We start from the raw sequence: 21,593 nt of genomic DNA on the forward strand, positions 1-21,593 counted from the left end.
AAAGAAGTCCGGTAAATTTAACGTCAGCTGGAGCACAAAAACGATCAATATTTTGCGTCAATTTTTTGGATTTCTATAGTGAGCAGCCGTGTCATAGGTGGGAGGTAGAGCTAGCCTGTCATTAGTCATTATGTGAATGAAACTCCTTCAGGGTAACTCAAGACCCCTTACATTCTCAATAATGACTACCTCGCTTTACATTATCCCTTACTTAACATCAGCATTGTAGTATTTTGAGCATTTAGCTCCAAGCCGTGCAGATGCTAAATACAGCCTCACAGAACCGCTAGAATGGCTGTTGACTCTGTTTAATTATGTTTTATTGCATTTTATGTATTTATTCATAGTCGACAGTAGAGACATGACAGGAATCGAAGGTCTCCCTTTACGTTACATTTGTGAGTTCGTACTTGTTCCATGTTTCACTTCAGTCCCCACACTAGAGATGGAAAACATCTTACGGTTCTCTTTGTTTTCGCTTTAGTTCCGTGACGACGTCTACCACAACATCCTGACCTCTGATCTGCCCAACCTGTTGGAGCACGGGAACATCACGGCGCTCACTCAGCTGTGGGGCTCCGGTCAGATCTCTAACTTTGAGTACCTCACACATCTCAACAAGCACGCAGGCCGCTCCTTCAACGACCTCATGCAGTACCCTGTGTTCCCTTTTATCCTGCGAGATTACATCAGTGAGACAATCGACCTGCAGGACCCAAACATCTACAGGTCAGTGCTGGATGGTATTAATGTGTTTGGAAAGACTTTTGAGGTATTTAATAATAAAAAAATCTGATTATATAAGGTTATGAAGATTAGTCTCTGTGTAAAGGATTTGTAAATTTACATCCTCTGTCATTGATGCATCAGATCTTCACTTTTAAAATAAATGTAAAGCTCTCAGATATTCTTAATAAGTGTTCCTCTTGTTTATGCCAGAGCCGATCCACTCTGGGATTTTTAAATCAACACATATGCGATGAATTGCCATATTGTGGTTTTTATTTATCTGCTAAACTGGATGACAAATAAAGTCTCTCTGAAGTCAGGATTCATGACACAGGAATCATTTATAATCTGACTATTTTCATTTGTCACAGTCGAACATCATGGCTGATTACTGCTTTTTCCATTTTTGTTATCATGCAGGAATTTAATCAAACCCATCGCAGTCCAGTCAAAAGAGAAAGAAGATCGCTATGTGGATAATTACAGGGTAAGACCTACTGCTGTTTTATGAAGCACTGAATGGTTTAAGGCCAAAATACTTTTCTGATCTTCTGCTACGTTATGAGCCATCCAGACCCCTCAGGTCGTCTGGGACAGGTCTGCTTTCTGCTCCCAGAGTCACAGCTTAACATGGAGAAACGGCGTATATCAGTCTCCTGCTGTTGGTAGTAAAACAGATTTTTCAATACAACGTTCAGATTTTGAGCCAAGGAAGTGTTTTTGATGATAAGTTCCACGAATACTATCACATCTGGTGTCTGGACAGCTTTCTTAACTCTCAGTCCACTACTACAGCCTTTACTACCACTACTACTGTTGCTCTCAGCATTGGGATGCACACCAAGTATCAGAATGGATATGAGTCAGCCCCACAGTCCAGTTTTTTCTAGTTGCTCTTTAATGTTTTCTGTAAATGTGCTATATAAATAAACTGACCTTGCCTATTGGATGTTCCAGTAAGAAAACGTGTGTGTTTGTTGTGCAGTACCTTGAGGAGGAGTACAAGAAGGGCATCCGTGAAGATGACCCCATGCCCCCTGTCCAGCCTTATCACTACGGCTCACACTACTCCAACAGCGGGACTGTGCTGCACTTCCTGGTTCGAATGCCTCCTTTCACCAAGATGTTTCTCGCATACCAGGGTGAGTCACACATAAAGTTTCACTAACCAAAGAAAATTTGAAAAAAATGAAGTCTTCTCTTGCTTCAGTATATTTGGTTTCAGCATGTACTGTAACTACAATTTTCTTTAACTTCCAAAGAGCTTTAGCAGCACCGATCGTCACCTGTCTGCGTTTCACTCTCAGCTCTATCTGAAATGTTAGAACGTCCTGATCTCAGGTCTATACCGAGCAGCATATTGCCGCGTTGCATCGCATGTATTGGTCATGAAAGGTTACTTCATCTTAATACTTTTCTCTGATCAACTCAGCACCCTTCCACTTCACTTTTCTATTTCTACCTTTCTTGTTAATTATTTTTTTCATTCATTCGCCTCTCTACTCTGATCCTCAGAGGCACCTTTTTATGTGGTTGTAAATGTATTCAGCGGCATGGAGTCTGAGGTCATGAAAGGGGATCTTTTCAATCAGTGCGTCTAATCTATAATGAGATTGTGTTTGGCCTTAATCAGACCAGAGCTTTGATATCCCGGACCGGACATTTCACTCCATGAACACCACGTGGCGCCTCTCCTCCTACGAGTCTATGACTGACGTCAAAGAGCTCATCCCAGAGTTTTTCTACCTCCCAGAATTTCTGGTCAACAGAGAGGGTAATTATTTGCCTTTATTTTATGCCTTTAATTTGTATACCTATCATTTATACCAGCATATATTTTTAACTTTTGAAAAATTGCCTTCCCAGGTTTTGATTTTGGTGTTCGTCAAAATGGTGAGAGAGTGAATCACGTGAATTTGCCGCCCTGGGCCCGCAACGACCCCCGTCTGTTCATCCTCATCCACCGCCAAGCGCTGGAGTCGGACCAGGTCTCCCAGACACTGTGCCAGTGGATCGACCTGGTGTTTGGCCTCAAGCAAAAAGGCAAAGCTGCTGTCCATGCCATCAACGTCTTCCACCCAGCTGTAAGTATATTTCACATTTGACAGAAATTACTGTGAAAGTTGTCATGGCAAACTTTAATATCATTTTTCATAGACCTATTTTGGCATGGACGTTTCGGCTGTAGAAGACCCGGTGCAGCGGAGGGCTCTGGAGACGATGATCAAAACATACGGACAGACGCCCAGGCAGCTTTTCAATGCCTCTCACGCCAGCAGGGCCGGCCCCAAACTCATGATGGAGGGGGAGCTGCCGGCTGCCATGGGTCTCCTGGTTCAGCTGGCCTTCAGAGAAACCCGAGAACAGACCAAGGAAATAGTCTGCCCGGTAATTTACTCTGTGGTGGTAGCAACTCTGACAGCCCACTGTGCAGGAATTACTTAATATATCATCCATGAAACGATCTGCAGCTTACCTGGCAAATTCCTCTTCCTCCTCCACAGAGCCCACTGCCATGGATCAAAGGTCTGAAGTGGGGTGAGTATGTGGGCTCGCCCTCTGCTCCGGACCCAGTGGTTTGTTTCAGCCAGCCACACGGAGAGAGGTTCGGATCCCTGCTTGCTCTGCCAACGCGAGCCATCTGCGGGCTGTCCCGCAAGTTCTGCCTCATGATGATTTACAGCAAGGAGCAGGGTAGGAAGCCCAGCGGTCACTTGCACCTAAGCCTGGATGTACAGGATAGTTTGCACAATATCCTGCTGACTCCATTATCTTTATGTTCTCTTCTCGGTAGGTGTTCGGAGCATGCACAGCACAGACATCCAGTGGTCGGCCATCTTGAGCTGGGGTTATGCAGACAACATTTTGAGGCTGAAGAGCAAGCAGAGCGAACCTCCTATCAACTTCATTCAGTGTTCACAACTTCACCAGGTAAGCATGGACTCCCAAGCTAAAAAGACAAAAAAAAACCTCTTAGTTAAAGGAATTACCGGTCCGCCCTCAGTGTTACACTACTCCACATTGAGGATCGACTAATAAGCTGTCAGGTTACTCATTTCCTCTATCCAACCATCTCCAGGTGACCAGCTGCGCCTGGGTGCCCGATGGTTGCCAGCTATTTACAGGCAGCAAGTGTGGAGTCATCACCGCCTACAGCAACCGCTTTACCAGCACCACGGTGGGTTTCCATGGCGACGTCCCCCTCTAACCTTCCGCCTACACATCAGCACCCAATCCACCCACCCACCTTCCCATTACCCCCACCCCTCTTTAGAGCGCCTCACCATGCTCAAAAGCTCAGCTTCATTAGTCACATCCCAATTGCCCTTGAAACACATTTCCACCGAGCCTACAAGTGGGATAGGAGGTCTGGGAGATCAGTCATCAGAGAGGCGTTCAGACTTTCATTGGCCCCTACCAATAGGCATCTAGATTTTCTGTTTTCTCTGACTCTGACTCTTTTATTAGAGTATCTTTTTAGGAAACCCAAGATACTTCATCCATGCTAATACATGCCAATATTCCGATCTGTACGTCCTCTGTATATAGTCTCTGATATGCGTCTTTCCGTAGCCGTCAGAGATGGAGGTGGAATCTCAGGTTCACCTGTACGGACACACAGAGGAGGTCACCAGCCTGTTTGTCTGCAAACCCTACAGCATCCTCATCAGTGTGAGCAGAGATGGCACCTGTATCCTCTGGGACCTTAACAGGTCAGTATGTGAGAGATATGAAAAAAGGATAAAAATGCTTTAATTATATCTTTTGTATTTCTGTTTGTGCGTGATGAGAAACCTAAAGTAAAGCGATGCCCTGTGTTGCTCCAGGCTCTGTTATGTGCAGAGTCTCACAGGCCACAAAAGCCCAGTGACAGCAGTGTCCGCCAGCGAGACCACGGGTGACATCGCAACAGTTTGTGACTCAGGTGAAGACCGCTCTGCTCTGCGTCCTCTCAGAGTTTATCATATCACACAATGTTGACGTGTCTTAGTGACCCATGATTCTGTGTATCCAGTGGGCGGAGGCAGCGACCTGCGTCTGTGGACGGTTAACGGCGATCTGATCGGTCACGTCCACTGCAGAGAGATCATCTGCTCCGTGGCCTTCTCCAACCAGCCGGAGGGTGTGTCTGTCAACGTCATCGCCGGCGGGCTGGAGAACGGCGTCGTCAGGTGAGCAGGAACTTGCTTGATTCCCATTCACGTGCTTCTTTTCTTCTTGAAACACTGAATCATTCTCACAGATTTTTTTTTACAGGTTGTGGAGCACCTGGGATTTAAAACCAGTGCGAGAGATCACCTTTTCCAAGTCGAGCAAACCCATCATCAGGTATCTTTATCAGCACTGCAGCCATGTTATTCTTTGCTTTAATGCAATGGTACCATTGTAAATCTCTGTGTATTTCTGTGGAGAACACTGATGATATTTTCTTCTCCTGCGTGCCTCAGCCTGACGTACTCGTGTGACGGCCACCACCTCTACACAGCCAACAGCGAGGGCACAGTGATGGCGTGGTGTAGGCGGGACCAGCAGCGCATGAAGCTGCCAATGTTCTACTCTTTCCTGAGCAGCTACGCTGCAGGCTGACTGTGTGTCTGACGTATACTCATATTCAGTTCTCAGCAAGAGGAGCCGCCCTACCCTCACCCTCCTTCTCTTCCTCCTCTCTGCACTGACAGAAAGGAGATCATGTCAGCATGGCCTCAACCCTCCCTAACTTTTAACACCATCCCCAGCTGAGCAAATTCTACCATAGCCACTCCCACCGTCAGAAACGATAATGAATATAGTATTATATGTATATAACTATATATTTATAAACTTACTGAAGTGGAATGTTGGCGAGAATGGATGAATATTTGGCTGAGGCTGCAACAGACACTCTATACAAAATGCATTTCTGAGAGTGCGTTTGGTTTGTTAAGTCTTTTATTATTTAGTTTCTTGCTGTTGAGTTTCTGTTGTGCAGAGATCCTTGCCTGATGTTGATTTTGCTGTTTCCTGGTAAGCTGCTATCGTCTGGCCAGAGCCGGACCCAAAGTGAGGAGACCCCACATCCCGCCCCCCACCCCCTCCGTCTCTCTCCTTGGCGGCGCTCGGATCTCCCGCAGCACGTCGTCTGACGGATCACTGTCGGAGCTCGGCGAGCATATCCTGCTGACGCCGCAGACACGTGGCGGGAGGGAACCCCCTCGCCCCTCGCGTCTGCCACCGGGAGATGTCCCGCTCTGTGGGAGTGAGATGCAGCTCTGCTGGGCTTGTCTGCTCCGCTCAAGTCTGAACACTAGTGTCGCAGCCCCGTATCACTTTGTACCTCAGCTCAGTGGAGGGACGGGGGGGACGTTAGGATGAATTGTTCCTTGTGTTGCCTGTTGTTCTCTCCTTCTTTTGCATGCTAGAATGATTCTGACCTTGACTGTATGTATGTGGATGTGACATTTACTGTCATGATACTCCTTTATTAAGGCCTGCCTTGGTTGAACCTGTCCTTTTTGCAGTGAGAAATGTTGATATTCATTAATTTATAAGAAGCACCGCGGAGGCTCATTTTTCCTTTCTTTCCTTCCCTTGTGTTTTACTGACTTAAACTGCCTGCCGCTCAAATTGCACTAAAACCCTTTCACTACTTAATATAGTTTGCTGAAATTCTGAGTAAGCAGTTAACAAACAGCATTAGATGTCTTAAGCTGGAGAAGAAGCAGAGAGGAATCTCCTGAACGCAGCATTCCTTAAAGGATGTGGGAGGGAGTAGTGGAGAGCATCAGCAGACTGAGGTTGGAGCAGTTAAGTTATGTGCTGTTGAGGTTCGCAGCTTATTTCAGGATCTTATACACTACACTGAAAAAACAATCGAGCAAACATTTCTTTCCTCAACCCACCCGTGGATCCATGCAGCTATTCTTTACATTCCCACTTAACCTACGGCACTTCCAGTTTGTCTTAGTATATGTGAAATGGTAGTCAAAGCACTTTTTTATCAGCTGCCGTTTAACTCAAGGAGAGCCAATGATCTGTGGACTTAACATGAACTGAGCTTTGATTTAATATCACTAATAAATCTATTCCAGAAAGCAATATCAGACACGCAATAGGTCCTTTTTTTGTCATGTTTCATACGGGAAGAGAGTTTGTTTTAACACAGCTGTGAAAAAAAAGTTGTTCTGCCTTTTGTGTTGACTGCAGCGAGCCTTCTGTGGTGAAAAATGATGTCTTAAACTTCACACTTGCTGTTTGACTTGTTTACGAGAAAGGGAATATTTCTTCTTACATCACGTCATTCCTTTTGTGTTGTTCTTCTTTTTCTTTCTCAGCCCACCTGGACCCTTATGTGCAGCACCGGGCCTGTCTAAGACATGATGTTACTGTGTTTACTGTTTTAAAGCTTACAAGTGTATAAAGGTGTACGTCTATGAGAACCACAACCTTTTCTTTTCCCTCGAACATCCATGTGAGATTGTATGGGTTTTTGAGTGTCAAAAAGACGAGAGGAAAATGTGATAAGATGGTTGTTTGTATCTTTTTGCTTTCTGACACAGCAAGAAATATATTTTTTCTGTTGATAACTTAAGCTATGCATAATTTAAGATCATTGTCTTGAGTTGCTGAAATTGTCATTGAATTGACCAGACTGAGGTTCTGAAAGGACATGTTTATGTTTCTTTTTCTTTGTATATATGTGCCAGTGTGTATGTATGGACAAACCAAGTGACGAGTATATTATAAATATATATAAATATTTGAAGAAATATGACCACATTTTGTCGTTTGTGTCCATTTCTCCCTTTGAGTGGTGCCTTCAGGGATATCTAACAAGAGAAGAAACCTGTGGTGATGCACAAATCACTGTATTGATCAGGGAAAAAATGATTATGATTCAAATAGATGAATCAATATTTTTTTTTTATCTGGGTGAAAATTTCCTCCAAAGAGCTGTGTTGTTATGGATGAGGCCCAGCAGTTACTATGGAGCCAGGGTGGGGGTGGGGGGACCCGATGATGTCAAAGCTGATGTAAAAATGAAAAGGGGAAGCCTGCACATCTCAGGTGCCTTCTGCAGAAATAAAGCACATTAGGAAAATGAGCAGATCCTAATTCCATTTCTAGGCTATCTCGGTGCGTTTAGGGGCCAGCTTGGACAGTAGAAAACGCATCCTGGCTTGTTGCTGCTGCAGCTCCAGGTCCACTGATCGAGTGCTCCCTGCCCCGCAGTCTGCATCTGATCGTCATACAGAGGTTTCCCCCCCTGCTGCATGCGTAACATCTCTCCAAGTCCAGCCGTGGTGCTCACCAAGACCTCGCCGCTTGGATCTCTTCTTCCTACACGGAATACGCACGACTCACAGTGAGCGAATCGCTGAGGCGAGATTAAAACGCCAGGATTTACCTTCTCTGGTTCAGTCCAGACCGAAACGAGGCTGGGATTTCCTCTTATCATTTGATATTTGACAGATCCTCTTTTTGTGTGAGAGTGTGTGTGTGAGAGAGAGAGAGTGTGTGTGCGCGCGCGTGTGTGTGTGTGTGTGTGTGTGTGTTGGGTGGAGTCAACCCGGAATTCTCCAAATTGGAAAAGCATTGGCACATTTCAGGTAGGTCGGCGGCTGTAGCCTACATTAACGTGCTCATAGCCGAGCAACGCAGCGAAGCATCACGAGATGTTTAATGTCATTCCTTCATGCAAGAGCATTTGTTTTTCTCATGATGTGTGCTTGGCTGTTTTCTGCTCTAACGAGGGCCGCAGCTCGCACGGCATGTGTCCACAATTCAATCACCTTTAGGAATAAGAGTCGCCCATGTTTGACAGATCTGCATCAACAATTTGCATCGTTACACACGGACAAAACGCTGTGGACCCCGTTAGAGCTCCAAGTGTAGCCGTGCGAGCTTCAGGGTGGACGAATCGAGGGGAAACCTAAATGGGAAAGGCCTGATAGCTTCCTCCGAGGGTGTGATTAAAAGCTATAAATTGGCTTTAGAGCCACGAAGGGCGGGATGGGAAGATGAATTCACCGTCCGCATCCCCCCCCATTTACAAAAGATCTGCTTCATGATATCCGTTTAAATACACTTCAATTCGACTTGATGCGATGAAAATGAAATGAATAAACAGCCCAAAAAAAATCCACTGAGTGTGGATGGATTCAGCAGCACCCCACCTCAGTGAAACGCTTTATATGCCCATGCACATTATTAGAAAACCCAGCTGTGGTCAGGTGTCATCTCCCTGCCGTCCCTGTGGCTGTCAGGCTGGGTCTTCTCTGGAGGGGGGTCAGGGGCCTTAAAAAAGGATTTAGGAATTACAAGGGTAGATGCACAGAAAGGGCTGACTGCAGTGGAGCAGTTGTATTGATGCACATTGTGAAGAAAGTTGAGAGCGTGAAGGTGAAGAGTGGACAGATGTGCTCCAGTTTGTTGGTGCTCTGAGAGAAAGGAAAGTTCCAGGTTTGATTCCCTTGGAAGGGTCCGAGGACTAAAAATTCAAAGGAAATTAGGCAACAAATATCTGCCAAAGTGCCCTTGAGCAAGTCACTTGAAACCATGCACGAGCACTGACTGTAAAATGACAAACTGCTGTCCAGTTGCTCGCCTTTAAGCTCCTTTTCTTTAGATAAAATTGAGCTTGGCTACTGTAAAAACAAATTCCCCCCGAGACAAAATGGGTCCTTTTAAATAAAAAAAGGTTGTGGCAGAGAATGGCTGGCTCCAATGGGGGGGGGGGGGGTTAGAGACACCGCCAGGGGGGCTGCTGCTTTGTGGATTTAATGTGATGTTCATTGACTCTATGTGTCCCCCCTTTGTGCCTGTGTGTTGGGCGTCACAGGAGCACCATGAAGGACGGTATCGCCAACAACAGCACTGCCAGCATCTCTCAAGCCAGGAAAGCTGTGGAGCAGCTGAAGATGGAGGCCTGCATGGATAGGATAAAGGTACAGGGCTTTTATTTTTTTTTACCTGTGCTTGTCAGAAAATATGTTCTATTTAACCAAACTATGCAATATGAGGATTTATTTATAAATAATGTCCATTATTCTAAAAACTCAGTCACAACCTGAATTGTTGGAAGCTTTGCATATTGCCACTTTATGAAGCTTTGCTAGGTCTGTATATATTAGTGTGACTAATGTGATAACAAATCTGTGCGTAACCACTGATTTAGACAATATCCTCTTAATCTAATATCCAAACAAAGCGTGCTTAGAATTGGGAACACACATACTTGCCTGTCACGGCTTTTGTTTGCACACAATTAAATCAAAATAATCATTTATCAACGTAATAGTTGAAACGCTGATGCTATTGTCGTCCAAACACGTATTTAAAATAAATACATATCAATGAATCTGAGCAGTGCACCGGCTGACATGTTCATTCATCACAATGAACAATGTAGTTTATTTTGACTCAATCCTTTATACACACACTGACCTGCTGCTGTAAATACTCACCAGTGCACCAAGGTGTATTAATCCGCAGCTCAAATGAGTCTCTTATTAATACACTAGAGAGTAACGTTTGATTGAAACTGCAGTGCCCAGCTGTTTTGGGAAATCACTGAGCTAATTCGACTGGTGTTTGAACAGGAATGAAATATATTCATCTTTCACACTGACACATTTTTGGCTTTGGTCATTATGATGGGATTTGTTGTCATTTTTACACTTCAGTTTTTGTACAAATTAAAAAAACAATATGTAACAGTGTTGATTATTGAGCTTTAGCGGTGCTAAGACTTAGCCAGGCTAACTGTTTCCTTTTGTTTACAGTCTTTATGCTATGCTAAGCTAAGCTAAGCTAATCGGCTGCTTTGTCCAGCTTCACATTTACTGAATAGTGAGACTTGATAGTGGTATCGTTCTTCTCATCTAACTCTCCGCAAGTGTATTTCAAAAATGTCATACTAAAACTGAATTTAAATGCAGAAAAAGGCCCTCATGCTGATTCCAATGTCCACCATCATGCAGTAGTATCCATGTCAGTGCATTATGAATGCATTAACCCATTTATGGAATGGTACAGTAATAAACCATCACCATCCTCTTGTGTCTGTCCTTCATGGAGTCTCTGTTCTTCAAAGAGAACTCCACCGAGCGCTGAGCTTCATTCTTTTAACAATATCATACAGTTAAAAAATCGGATCAAAATAACTGTAGCAGAACCAGAGATATCGTCTTTTAGGAGCGTGACTAAGTTCCCCGCTTTGTATGTGACCGGGAAATATAGGACCATGTTCCCCGCTTTTCACAGAAAGGATCTGTTATTTTTCAACAGTCGGTGCTGAATTCCAAGGCAAATAGGTCTATGTAGACCCTAACCTAGGGATCCACCGATCTGATACCTGGATCGTATATCGGCTCCGATATTGACTAATTAGCTGGATCAGATATCGGATTAATGAGGCCAATCCAGTGTTTCAATCCATCCAATCTTTCTTATTAATATCATACACAGCAATACAGTTACAGCGATCTAGTCACTTAAATTCTATGTTTGCAACACCACCTAGGGTTTTATATCACATTTTAAAATATGTTTGCAGTGCACTTTACATGGAAGTGTTATTTATTTATTTTTGCTGCTAATGTACACTTTGTTATTTGTTAATAAATAATGTTATGTACATTTATATCAAGGCTTAATGGTTGTGTCAAGCCTGATGCCTTCACTCACATGGACAGGTATACGGTTTATTCATGTAACAGTAGTATCGAATCGTATCGGGTATTGGGCGATACGCTCAGCCCAGGTATCGGTATCGGATTTGATCGGAAAAACTGGATCGGTGCATCTCTACCCTAACCCTACCGTAACCCTGACCCTGACAAAATGCTCAATGAAATCAGTGAAGGCATAGGCTTATAGGCCCGGGGAACATAGGGGTGACCCCTATTTTTTCATGGACACATTCTTCTTCCTCGTCAAAACATTGGGCCTACATCGCCCACAATGCAACTTGGCCACCGACGGTTCAGAAACAGATTCAGGTCTTTATGCTAGTTGCTAGTAGCGGCTAATGTAGCCTTAAGCCATGACTTGAAAACTTGAATTTTTCTGCCTCTATCAACATCACTTGAGTCAGTTTATCAGACTGTATGCAGCTCCCCCATACAACTTTATTCACACACACAAGCATTCATAATTGACCATAATTCAATAATTCCCATAAGTTATTCCAACAGCCAACTGCGGGGTGACAAAAAAACAACTTAGTTCAGTGCAACTTTTTCTGACAGGTGCCACATAAAGCTTGAGTTTACCTTGAAAGCACCGGTGTCAGCGCCTCCCTGTCAGTCTCCACTGTGCACAGCTGGGAGACGGAGGGATGTACCCAGAGGCACCCTGGGCTTCTGTGATTGTTGACCACTTCTGACATGAGTTTGCTACCGATTTAGGTCCTCTTTTCTGAGTGGGATCATAGAGATTGTCCCCAGCACTGTCTCATGCAGGCTTCTTCTCATCTTACATACAGTGTTTGATATCAGCAAGTGTACAGCAGGCTTATGAGCTTCAGGCCTCTGGTTCAAATTCCCAGTCGAAGCAACAAATGTGTGGCCACTTAAATTTGTTTGCTTGTTGCTTGTTGTATTCCTGATATACCCATAACCTTCTACAGCTGAGACTTTACAGTGATTGTGAAGCAGTTCAGGCCTCATATAGATTATCTGTCCTCATCAAACATATCCTTGTTAAACATTGACTTTTGAGCCCCTTATGCTCTTTATGGTTGAGGTCATTCACCACGCTTAAAAATATCATCATATTCTTACTGTAAATAGAGATTTCTATATTCCATTCATTAGATCAAACCACTGTTAGCAGATGATTTTACCGCATGATGCTTTCAACCCCAATAAGTGGCTATTGTTCATGTTACTGGCGTGGAAAGGGGCGGCTCTATGCAACTGTTCATGAATGACTTCTTGTGCAACCTAAGGCCGTGTCATCATCTCATTCGGTATGCTCCTCGTGCTCTGGGAATGATTGCTCCACAGCCCCGAGGCTGTTCGCTCAGCATTATAGCTAGGGCCTGGAAGCCTGCCATACACCATCATCCCTACTCAGCACAACAAGGGCTGCTTATACGAAAACCTTGTTTTCTTAAAAAACATAGTGATTATCCACAACGTGGTAATAAGGGTCTGGACAATGTTTCACAGAGACTTCTAATTTAACCTACAACTTGACTTATTGTCTCATATACATCTTTTTCCAATATTTACTTATCTTATAATGAGAGGAGTTGGATTTAAAGGCGCCATATTGTAAATATTATATATATATTTCCATTATAAAACAGGTTAAGGTGCTATATAAATACTGTGAAAGTATCAAAATGTTCAATCCACAGAGAAATGCACACAGCCTGTTTTCAGAAACTGTGACTTTAAACGAGCCGTCAGGACTTCTGTGCGGTTGTGATGTCACAACTATACTATATATAGGTAGAAAGTGATGTTACAGTGCCATTCCAGTGCAATGACGATGCAAAGACAAAGAGAGCACAAATGTGGTAGACCCAGAAACAACCAATTAGAGCAGACTGGCCTTTTTGTGGGAGGGGGTCTTAAAGAGACAGGAGCTAAAACAGAGCATTTCAGACAGAGGGTAAATACAGGTATATTCAAACTGACAGAGAAAAATAAAGTCCTGTACAGTGTGTAAACATGTTCTAGTAGAAACCCAAAATATAAGTATGAACCTAAAAAATGTGTCATTTTTTCATTGACTGTCACAACAACATCACCAACATCCAACATTGCAAAATACAATACTTACGTTTAAATTTGCAACAAAAAAATAAATTACCTTAAACACAAACCATGCAATATTACAACCAATATAACATAAAATAGAATAAAGTGTTTCATTATATCCCATTAATTGGTAAAAATGCTGAATTCCCTTTCTTTCAGCAGAAAGCATTACATTGAGTGCAAACCACATTCATACTGTAAATAAATTGCACATCAAATTATGAATCTTGAAGCCTCAGCATGTTCAGCCGAATTTTGTTGATGGTTTAATGGTAATGTTAAAAGGATCAGCCTGTGACATTATAATGTTATTTTTAATGCAACATTTTCTGTTGAGGAGGGTTTGCTGCTATAACTCAGCTGTGTTACGTGACGATTCACAAATTATACGATGCAACGTCAAAAGTTACAGTTTCAAATATTAAGGTCTATTGTTTAGCTTAGTGTTATTGGTGGAGGTCCCGTGGATTGGCTTAGCTCACAGTGGCATGGACGTGGTACAAAGGACATGGTTCAATTTTATGAAAATACACTAATTAGGCTTCTTTATTTATTAACACTTCATTATAAAATACATTGGCATGTAAACATTATTTACTGATAAAGAAGTACGATAAAATCCCGTCTTGATTTAAGGTGGAAAATCACGTGTTGTCCCATTTTAACAAACGTGATTTTCCAACATGGATCCCGGCATGGGGAGCATGAAGCTCTGCAGTTAATAGATTTTCTTGGGGATATGCAGCTAGCATAAACAAATTGGACAGAATATGCCATTTTAATACAGACTTTTGTGGTCAGTTGTTCAATACTTAATGTAGTGATGCAATTAGTAGTGATAGCCATCATGATTGACAAAACAACAAAGGCAATCAAATAATGTCACGGTATGGGTTACTGAGCAAGAGAAATGGCACCGGTTAAGTTATAAACTGTTAATTATTAGCATGCATAATAACTTTCTGTCATGCCCAAACTAGTGTGCAAGGCAAAGAAACTCATTTATAGTGCTGCTGAAGGTGAAGGCAAGTGATAAAAAGTGTCAAATGTTGTTCTGTTAAATGAGCTGAGAAGTGTTCAGATCACATACTATCTGAATAGATCGGACTTGTCAGTTTTATTGTCACCTTAACATTTTATGGGACAAGACACATCAGACTTGAACGCAAATGGATCTTAAATGTCACATCTGATATATATCGGGAAGACTTTCACTCTGTGACAAATGGTGGGTCCGACAATTATTTAAGCTTTTTGAATAATTGACTCATGCCCTCTCAATTTAACTGCAGTGTGGCGCATCTTTGCTCTTACGTGAAAAACCTTTTAACAAGTTGAACCAAAACTTGAAGTTGTCACAGACAAAGAAGTGTTTTTTACAGGAAGACAAACAGGCATATCGGAGTTAATTCAGTGAGTTTTATAATAGGCCTAAATTGTAGTGAAGTCAAATGTGACATTAGTAAAGTTTGGTTTTCAGTCAACCACTATATGAGGACATTTATATGAAATATTTGACAAGAGGCACTGGGTTCACATATTGTGTTACTATTTGCATCAGTGCTCACATTTCTCAATTAATTCTTAGCTATAATAATGTTCCAACGAAAAAGTAATGAAAGCATTAAGGAGGAAAAACGTTTCCACTGATTTAGACACAGGCCACATGAGGCCTTAGGCATTTATAAATATTATATTAAACTTATTTATACTTGTGTAAGAGTTTTGCTAATTCAAAAGTGAAAAATTACTTAATTCCTCCGATGGGAGCGTTGGTGTGTCCCTCTAAAAATAATCTTAGAAGCAGCATGATTTCACATCTGTACCATTCTCTCGGCAGCAGTGGTTGCATGATAGAAACTGAGGCGGGCAGCTGTTTGTACTTTAATAACCACTTGGCTCATCCGATGCGGAGATCCAAGTCATTCTTCATTAACTGCCTCAGAATAGAGCTGCTGAAGTAGAACGTGGCCGTACATCAAAGCAAAGAAAAGAACAGAGAAAGAGCAGGAAACAGACAGTTGGCCACGTCTGGCGATCCCTTAAATTTAATTATGGATCTGATGAGGCAGAGTGTCTATGCGGTGACAAGAGGAGTCTCTGTGCTGCTGATGGAGGGATCACCACATTCTCATTAATTGCTCAATCAGCCAAAGGAATGTGATATGTGCTAATTAGAAGGACTCTCCTTCCGTCATGGGGCTGCGGTGTAATTACAGTCAGTCTGAGTCTAATGACACACGCCCTGCAATAGCACTTTTTGTCCTGTGGTCCTCAGCAGAAACCCTGACTGCAGTGGTATGATAATATTATTACTGCATTTACTTTGATTATGAGAATAATTTAGCTGTTTAGTTGCATTGCATGTTAATGTTTTCACTTTGTGTAGACTGTGACTTGTGCCTGAATCAGGTCAAATAGAGAAATTTTAAATAACTATGCAGCTAAAATAATGAATCATAAAATATAGATACTGTATTGTGTCTTCTGAGTGAGCAGATCCATTTTAATATGACTCTCCTCTAAAGTAACTGATATAATAGCTCTGTGTGTATGACCTTAAAGTAGCTGTACTTTGAAAAAGAAAAAAAAATGGAGAAAAAACCAGTTGGCTCCACATGGCTCTCACCCGCCGTTCCCCAACTTGATACTTGAAATACCGATATTTTGGGACGGCCGTCTGATACCACGCACAAGGCACACAAACAAGCAAACAGAGAAACTGATTACTCGCATAGTCACAGTGACTTAATTTTCTGCTCAGGACGCCATTACTCCACTATACAGTATATTATAGAAGATATTTGTTTGCTGCGTTGTGCTGAATATTGAGTACAGCCCCTTTAACACGGACAACCAGTCCAATCAGAACATGTGTTTTAGGCCCTGTTTTAGTGTCATTAGTTCCTTAGTTGTATTTTAGCGCAGATTATCAAATGTTAGCATACTTTCAAGTTAAACTGTGATGGTGAAAAAGGGCGGCACGGTGGTATGGTGGTTAGCACTGTTGCCTCACAGCGAGAGGGTTCCAGGTTCAAAATCCCGGCTGGGGCCCTTCTGTGTGGAGATTGCATGTTCTCCCCGTGTCTGCGTAGGTTCTCTCCGGGTTCTCCGGCTTCCTCCCACAATCCAAAGACATGCATGTGTTAGGTTAATTGATGACTCTCAATTGCCTGTAGGTGTGAATGTGAGTGGTTGTCTGTCTCTGTTTGTCTCTATGTGCCCTACGATAGACTGGCATCCTCGCGTGGTTTTGTGCGTTGTGCTCTCTTGTGAGAGCAGCAGTGGGTGAGGTGAAATGGCTGACAGGAGATCAGATGGCTCTGTCCTCCACGTAGATCCCTGAGCCCCTGCCGTCCCTCGGATGCAGCTGCTCCTCTGCTCTCCATTTACTGCCTTCCCTCCCGTGACCTCACACTTGGCTCCCAAGTTGAAACCTACATTCACATGCAGTCTGACTGTACTGTAAAATTTATAGCTACTGTTTGACTTTGACAAGTACAATATGCAACTTTTTTGCCTTGGGGCAGAAAGGGTGCAGTCCCACACTCCTTTCCCCTCAGCTGGTCAAGGTCCTGCCTTAACACCTGTCAGTCATCTTGATGAGCTGTCTCTTCCTATTGCCTGAGGCTGAGGTAACAGGCATCAGAGCAGTTGCTACAAGCAGTGTCGAGCCAAAAATGCAGACAACATGCACTTTCAGAGAAAAAAAGAGCCATGCAAAATTCTTCCAGATTTTGGACATGTCTCGTCTGATGCAAGTTTAGCTCCAAAAACCTTTCCTCTGAGAGTGAACACAGTGAGTTGCAGCTTCAGTGCACACGCCTAAATTAAAACACACACAAGATGATTCACTTCCCTAGGTTCCCCATGCTCTAGTCACCTCTCAATATTCACCCATACAATATTTACGTTCAAAGGATAGAGAAATGTAGCCTAACATCACCAGACTAATTCACAAATGCTTATTGATCTGGAACCTCTCAGTTAATTTTCAATTTCCAAAGGGGGTTATCAACGGCTGCAGACCAAAATGCTTCTGGAAGCAATTTGATAGACCAACAACCAATCAGAGCAATGAAACCTGACCTACAAATATGGTGCCGAACAACACTGCTACAAGTTGGGACGGGGCTTGATCCGTTTTGAAGCAGGAAAAAAATGGCTGCCCGGTTACGAACCTTCTCAAATCATAGCTAAACAGTACACTAAAATTTGTTTCTGAAAACATTTGCGGAGAGAAGTAAGCCTTATGTGTCTAGTTTGACAGTTTGAGTGGACCTTCGTGAACCCGGTACGTTGGAAAGACCTGCACACTGGATGAAATTAGAACAGTGAACAATGTGTCTCAAGTCAAGTCCAAGTCAAGTCCAGGTTTGTCCTTGGATGTCCCCTGGATCCAGTGGAGGTGATGGGATAAGCAGAATGATGGCTGGGCTACCATCCCTCTTGAACAAAAACACCCCACCCTTTGCAGGACACTCTGACAGCAGTGAGCAGCTCCTTCAGTGACAGGCTGCTTCACCCGCGCTGACCTGACAGATACCGCAGGTCCTTCCTTGCTGCTCCAGTCAGACTTTACAATCAACACTGCTCCAAGAAGACTGTACAAAACAGTTCAATGTTTACCTAACTGTGCAATATCAGTATCAATGTCAATATTTCCTCTGTATTCAATCTTAGTCTTAGTCTTTTGCTTTTTTACATATTTATCTTATCTTTTCTTTTTTTTACTGATGCCTCTGTATCCCCTTTGCTGCTCTTATACTGGCGCTCTGCCACTCATGCTTTTTTATATTTCTTACAAAACACAATATCTTCTAAACCCATCAAATGTAGTGATGTGCATGGCTAAATGGATGGAAATGTTGATCAGTCAGTCTGCCACTTTGATCCAGACTGAAAGATCTTAAGTATTTGATTAAGTCAGTACAGACATTTAAGGTCCACACAGGATGAATCCTGATTACTTTTGTGATCCGCTGACATTCCTTCTAGTGCCACCATCAGGCTAGTCTCGCATTGTCAGACCTCCACATGTGTCAGCACTAGAGTATGGTCTGGCTACACCGGCTTATCATCCACCATCAAACCAATCACGATCACCTTGGGGGAAGTTAAGCAGACAGTGCCCTTCAAAACTGCAAAACATAGAGAAGGCAGATCTGGTGAGCCAGACATCAGGCCAGTACTTCAATTTATGACTAACTAAACTTCATCTTAGTCATAAATAAATCCACTTGCATTATCTACATTGTGTAGTATTATTGATGTATAGATATCGACATGAGAGTAAAAGATGGAGAGAGAGAGAGATATGCAGCAAATATCCCTGGCCGAATTTGAGCTTCTCTTCCACATAACTGATGAATTATGTGTAAGAAGACCTGAAGCAACCTCAGACACCACCCTGATGAAGGCAACATATCTAAAAAATATTTTTAATTAAGCATGGTGCTGGAGAATTGTGCCACTAAGTTTTAATTTCAGCTGTTCCAAAAACATCCCTAACGTCATGTAAGATTTAGGTAAAGAGATGGAGTCAGGCGAACGAGACTTCTCTGGGATCCCATGGTAGACTTTTCAAATTTTAAATAGTCAGAGAAACACTAGATCACCCGCCCTGTTCCTTTGTCTTAACATTTCAGGTATCCAAAGCGGCTGCAGATCTGATGGCGTACTGCGACGCCCACATACGCGAGGACCCCCTCATCATGCCCGTCCCCGCCTCTGAGAACCCTTTCCGGGAGAAGAAGTTCTTCTGCACCATCCTCTGATGACCTGCCGGTAGAGCTGTACGGGCGCAGGCATGGCGTTGCCTGTCTTCTCTGTCTTCACCACACCTGAAGCTACTGGCCATAGGCGCTAAGTTGAGTTTTGCCTCGTGGACACTCTGTTGTTGGTCAGCTCTGTCCTGGTGGCTGAAGGTTTTTGGGGGGGTCAGCCACCGAACTGGCAACCCAGAGAGCGTATCATGTCTTGTTAAATAGGTTTGTTATTGCTTTGTTATTAGAGAACAGCCTTGCTCAGTGCTTAATGAGATGAGAGATGTTTTTTCTTTTTCTTTTCTTTTATCGTGCTAGATTTTAACATGCCTCAGGAAACAGATATTCGCCCAGTGTCTACGACTTTTTTTTGTTTTTAATGGATTTCCTTCCCTTTATCTGAATAAAAGAGCGTTAATCTTTGTATTATCTTGAACATAATTTAACTTTTCTATTGCTTTCAACACTTATTGAAAGTACTAATGATATTTGACACTCCCCTCAGGAGTGGTCTCTTTAGTTTTGCCTCCAGAGTCACTAACAATTAACCCGCTCGTTTTAGTGTTGCAGCGCAGATTCAGATTCAGATCAGAAACCTTATCTCACATAGTAATTTATTTCAGCTGCTGCCAACTGTTCCGGTAATAAGGAGGAGGTAGCTGCACATCAGTTCTGCTGCAAATAAATAAATAAATAGCTTCTCTATTTATTGAAAGGTGCGAAGCTAATGTTTCAACAGCGAGATGAGTTTTTCAGGGTTATCACTGTGCAAACAACCCTTAGGTCAAAAAAATATTAATGAATCTGCCACATCCTTCCCAGGCCCATTCTAACGCATTCTACCTTTGCCGTACTGTTTGATTTACTCTTCATATACTTCATCCACTTCAATTCAGAGACATTATCGGCTAATCCTGCAGTTCCCGACTTGAATATTTTTACAAGTTTCAAGACATCTATTCGTCTTATTTCCTTAATGGTCTCATTTGTTTTCTGGGCATGTTTCCTGAGCCTGATTCTTTTGCCTGTCCTAGAGTGAATGGCAAGGCCTTTGACATTAATGCCAAACCAGAGGCCTGCATGTTCCTCCGCTCCTTTTTGACAGCCTCCTCTGTTTCCGAGGGACTGTCAGTCTTTTAGAGTGTACAGTATGTTACAGTGCCAATTTCTGTGAGAGCAGTGTGATCTTCACACTACGCTCCCACAGCCTTTTCCCATTTAGTTGGTTTTTGGAAGAAAAAGCACACCGTCGAAACATTTCCTTAACATGGTAGTTGAATAGCATTTGCTAATTTTTACGATGAATTGTTATGATCGTTATTAATATTGTTATTATCAGTAGTATTATTGAATATTTGTTGCACAGCACTGACAGCTACATGACGTGTAGTGCTTCTAAGCTTGTATGATTCTTAGGAAGAACAAAACGTTTATAAATCATGCAATTATTGATACTATCTAAGTATTTTTTAAGAATAAAGGTAAGGGTCGGTTTACATAATATGATCCCTTCGATGGTTCAGGCCTTTTGCATCATCGTTTCTGTAAAATGAAAAGAAATGTCCTCTTGGTATTTGAAGAGTCATTGCATTAGGAATCAAACTGTCACAAATGATTGGACTCAAATTGTTTTCAGGATAATTATTGTCTTTATTTCTTCAATAAAATAAAACCTGAGACTAACCTCAGGGCGCTCCCATGACCTCACCTCGGGGATGGTGCCAAATCCGAAACAAGAAACATAACGGCTAGAGATGAATATTGCATGGATTTATTTCTATCTATAACAGAGAGAACTATTATGATATGAAATATTGCCTCTTCGTTGACTTTCTGGGTGCTACTCTGCACATCTCATTGGAGTCCGGATATGTCGACAATGTGCAGCTGTATTCATGAATGGTATTATCGTTTTAGTTTAAAAAAATATAGCATTTAAATAGCAGGCTTTGTAAATCATTTGATGAATCAAATGAATTAAAGGAAAACGATAACAATGTGCTGTGTCTTCAATATTTCTGCCTCCTGTCTCTCACTGACGTTTTGAGCTCCAGTCTGTCCGATCACACTGATGACATCTCAGGCCACTGAAAATCGTTCTGGGTCTCACAAATGACCATGATATTCTGGTGTGTAGTGGAGACCTCCTGTGGCTGAGCTGAACCATAGGCCAACTGGATACTACTGTTTATGCGCCGTGGTGTTTTTTTGTGTGTGTGATTCAATTCAGCCTAAGCCAGGTTGCCTTTTACACTGTAGATAGAAAAAAAAGCATCTGCCCACAGAATAGGTCGCATGAAAATGTCCCTTATAATGATGTAGGGTATCAGCCTCTGACATTCACATTTTC

At 42.6% G+C, this 21,593-nt stretch overlaps 2 protein-coding genes across 7 annotated transcripts in view; both read left to right on the top strand.

Annotated features, from left to right (window-relative positions):
* The window catches only part of lyst (lysosomal trafficking regulator), a 60,788-nt gene extending 53,355 nt beyond the window's left edge, over positions 1-7,433 (top strand). For all 6 annotated transcript variants that reach the window (XM_083923557.1, XM_083923560.1, XM_083923561.1 and 3 more), the window contains 14 exons: positions 485-729; positions 1,150-1,216; positions 1,715-1,871; positions 2,363-2,503; positions 2,596-2,813; positions 2,887-3,117; positions 3,234-3,423; positions 3,524-3,660; positions 3,809-3,907; positions 4,303-4,442; positions 4,557-4,654; positions 4,745-4,901; positions 4,987-5,058; positions 5,178-7,433. In XM_083923557.1, the coding sequence (XP_083779683.1) occupies positions 485-729; positions 1,150-1,216; positions 1,715-1,871; positions 2,363-2,503; positions 2,596-2,813; positions 2,887-3,117; positions 3,234-3,423; positions 3,524-3,660; positions 3,809-3,907; positions 4,303-4,442; positions 4,557-4,654; positions 4,745-4,901; positions 4,987-5,058; positions 5,178-5,316 (2,091 nt within the window). In that variant the 3' untranslated portion in view covers positions 5,317-7,433. The remainder of the gene's footprint in view (positions 1-484; positions 730-1,149; positions 1,217-1,714; positions 1,872-2,362; positions 2,504-2,595; positions 2,814-2,886; positions 3,118-3,233; positions 3,424-3,523; positions 3,661-3,808; positions 3,908-4,302; positions 4,443-4,556; positions 4,655-4,744; positions 4,902-4,986; positions 5,059-5,177) is intronic.
* Positions 7,434-8,196: 763 nt separating this feature from the next.
* On the top strand, positions 8,197-20,110 carry gng4 (G protein subunit gamma 4). The gene is made up of 3 exons (XM_083922676.1): positions 8,197-8,315; positions 9,548-9,653; positions 19,127-20,110. The coding sequence occupies exons 2-3, from the start codon at positions 9,555-9,557 to the stop codon at positions 19,253-19,255; spliced, it is 228 nt and encodes a 75-aa protein (XP_083778802.1). The 5' UTR covers positions 8,197-8,315; positions 9,548-9,554; the 3' UTR covers positions 19,256-20,110.
* Positions 20,111-21,593: the final 1,483 nt, after the last annotated feature.

Source organism: Echiichthys vipera, assembly GCF_963691815.1.
Source record: "Echiichthys vipera genome assembly, chromosome: 11".
Classification (NCBI taxonomy): domain Eukaryota; kingdom Metazoa; phylum Chordata; class Actinopteri; order Perciformes; family Trachinidae; genus Echiichthys; species Echiichthys vipera.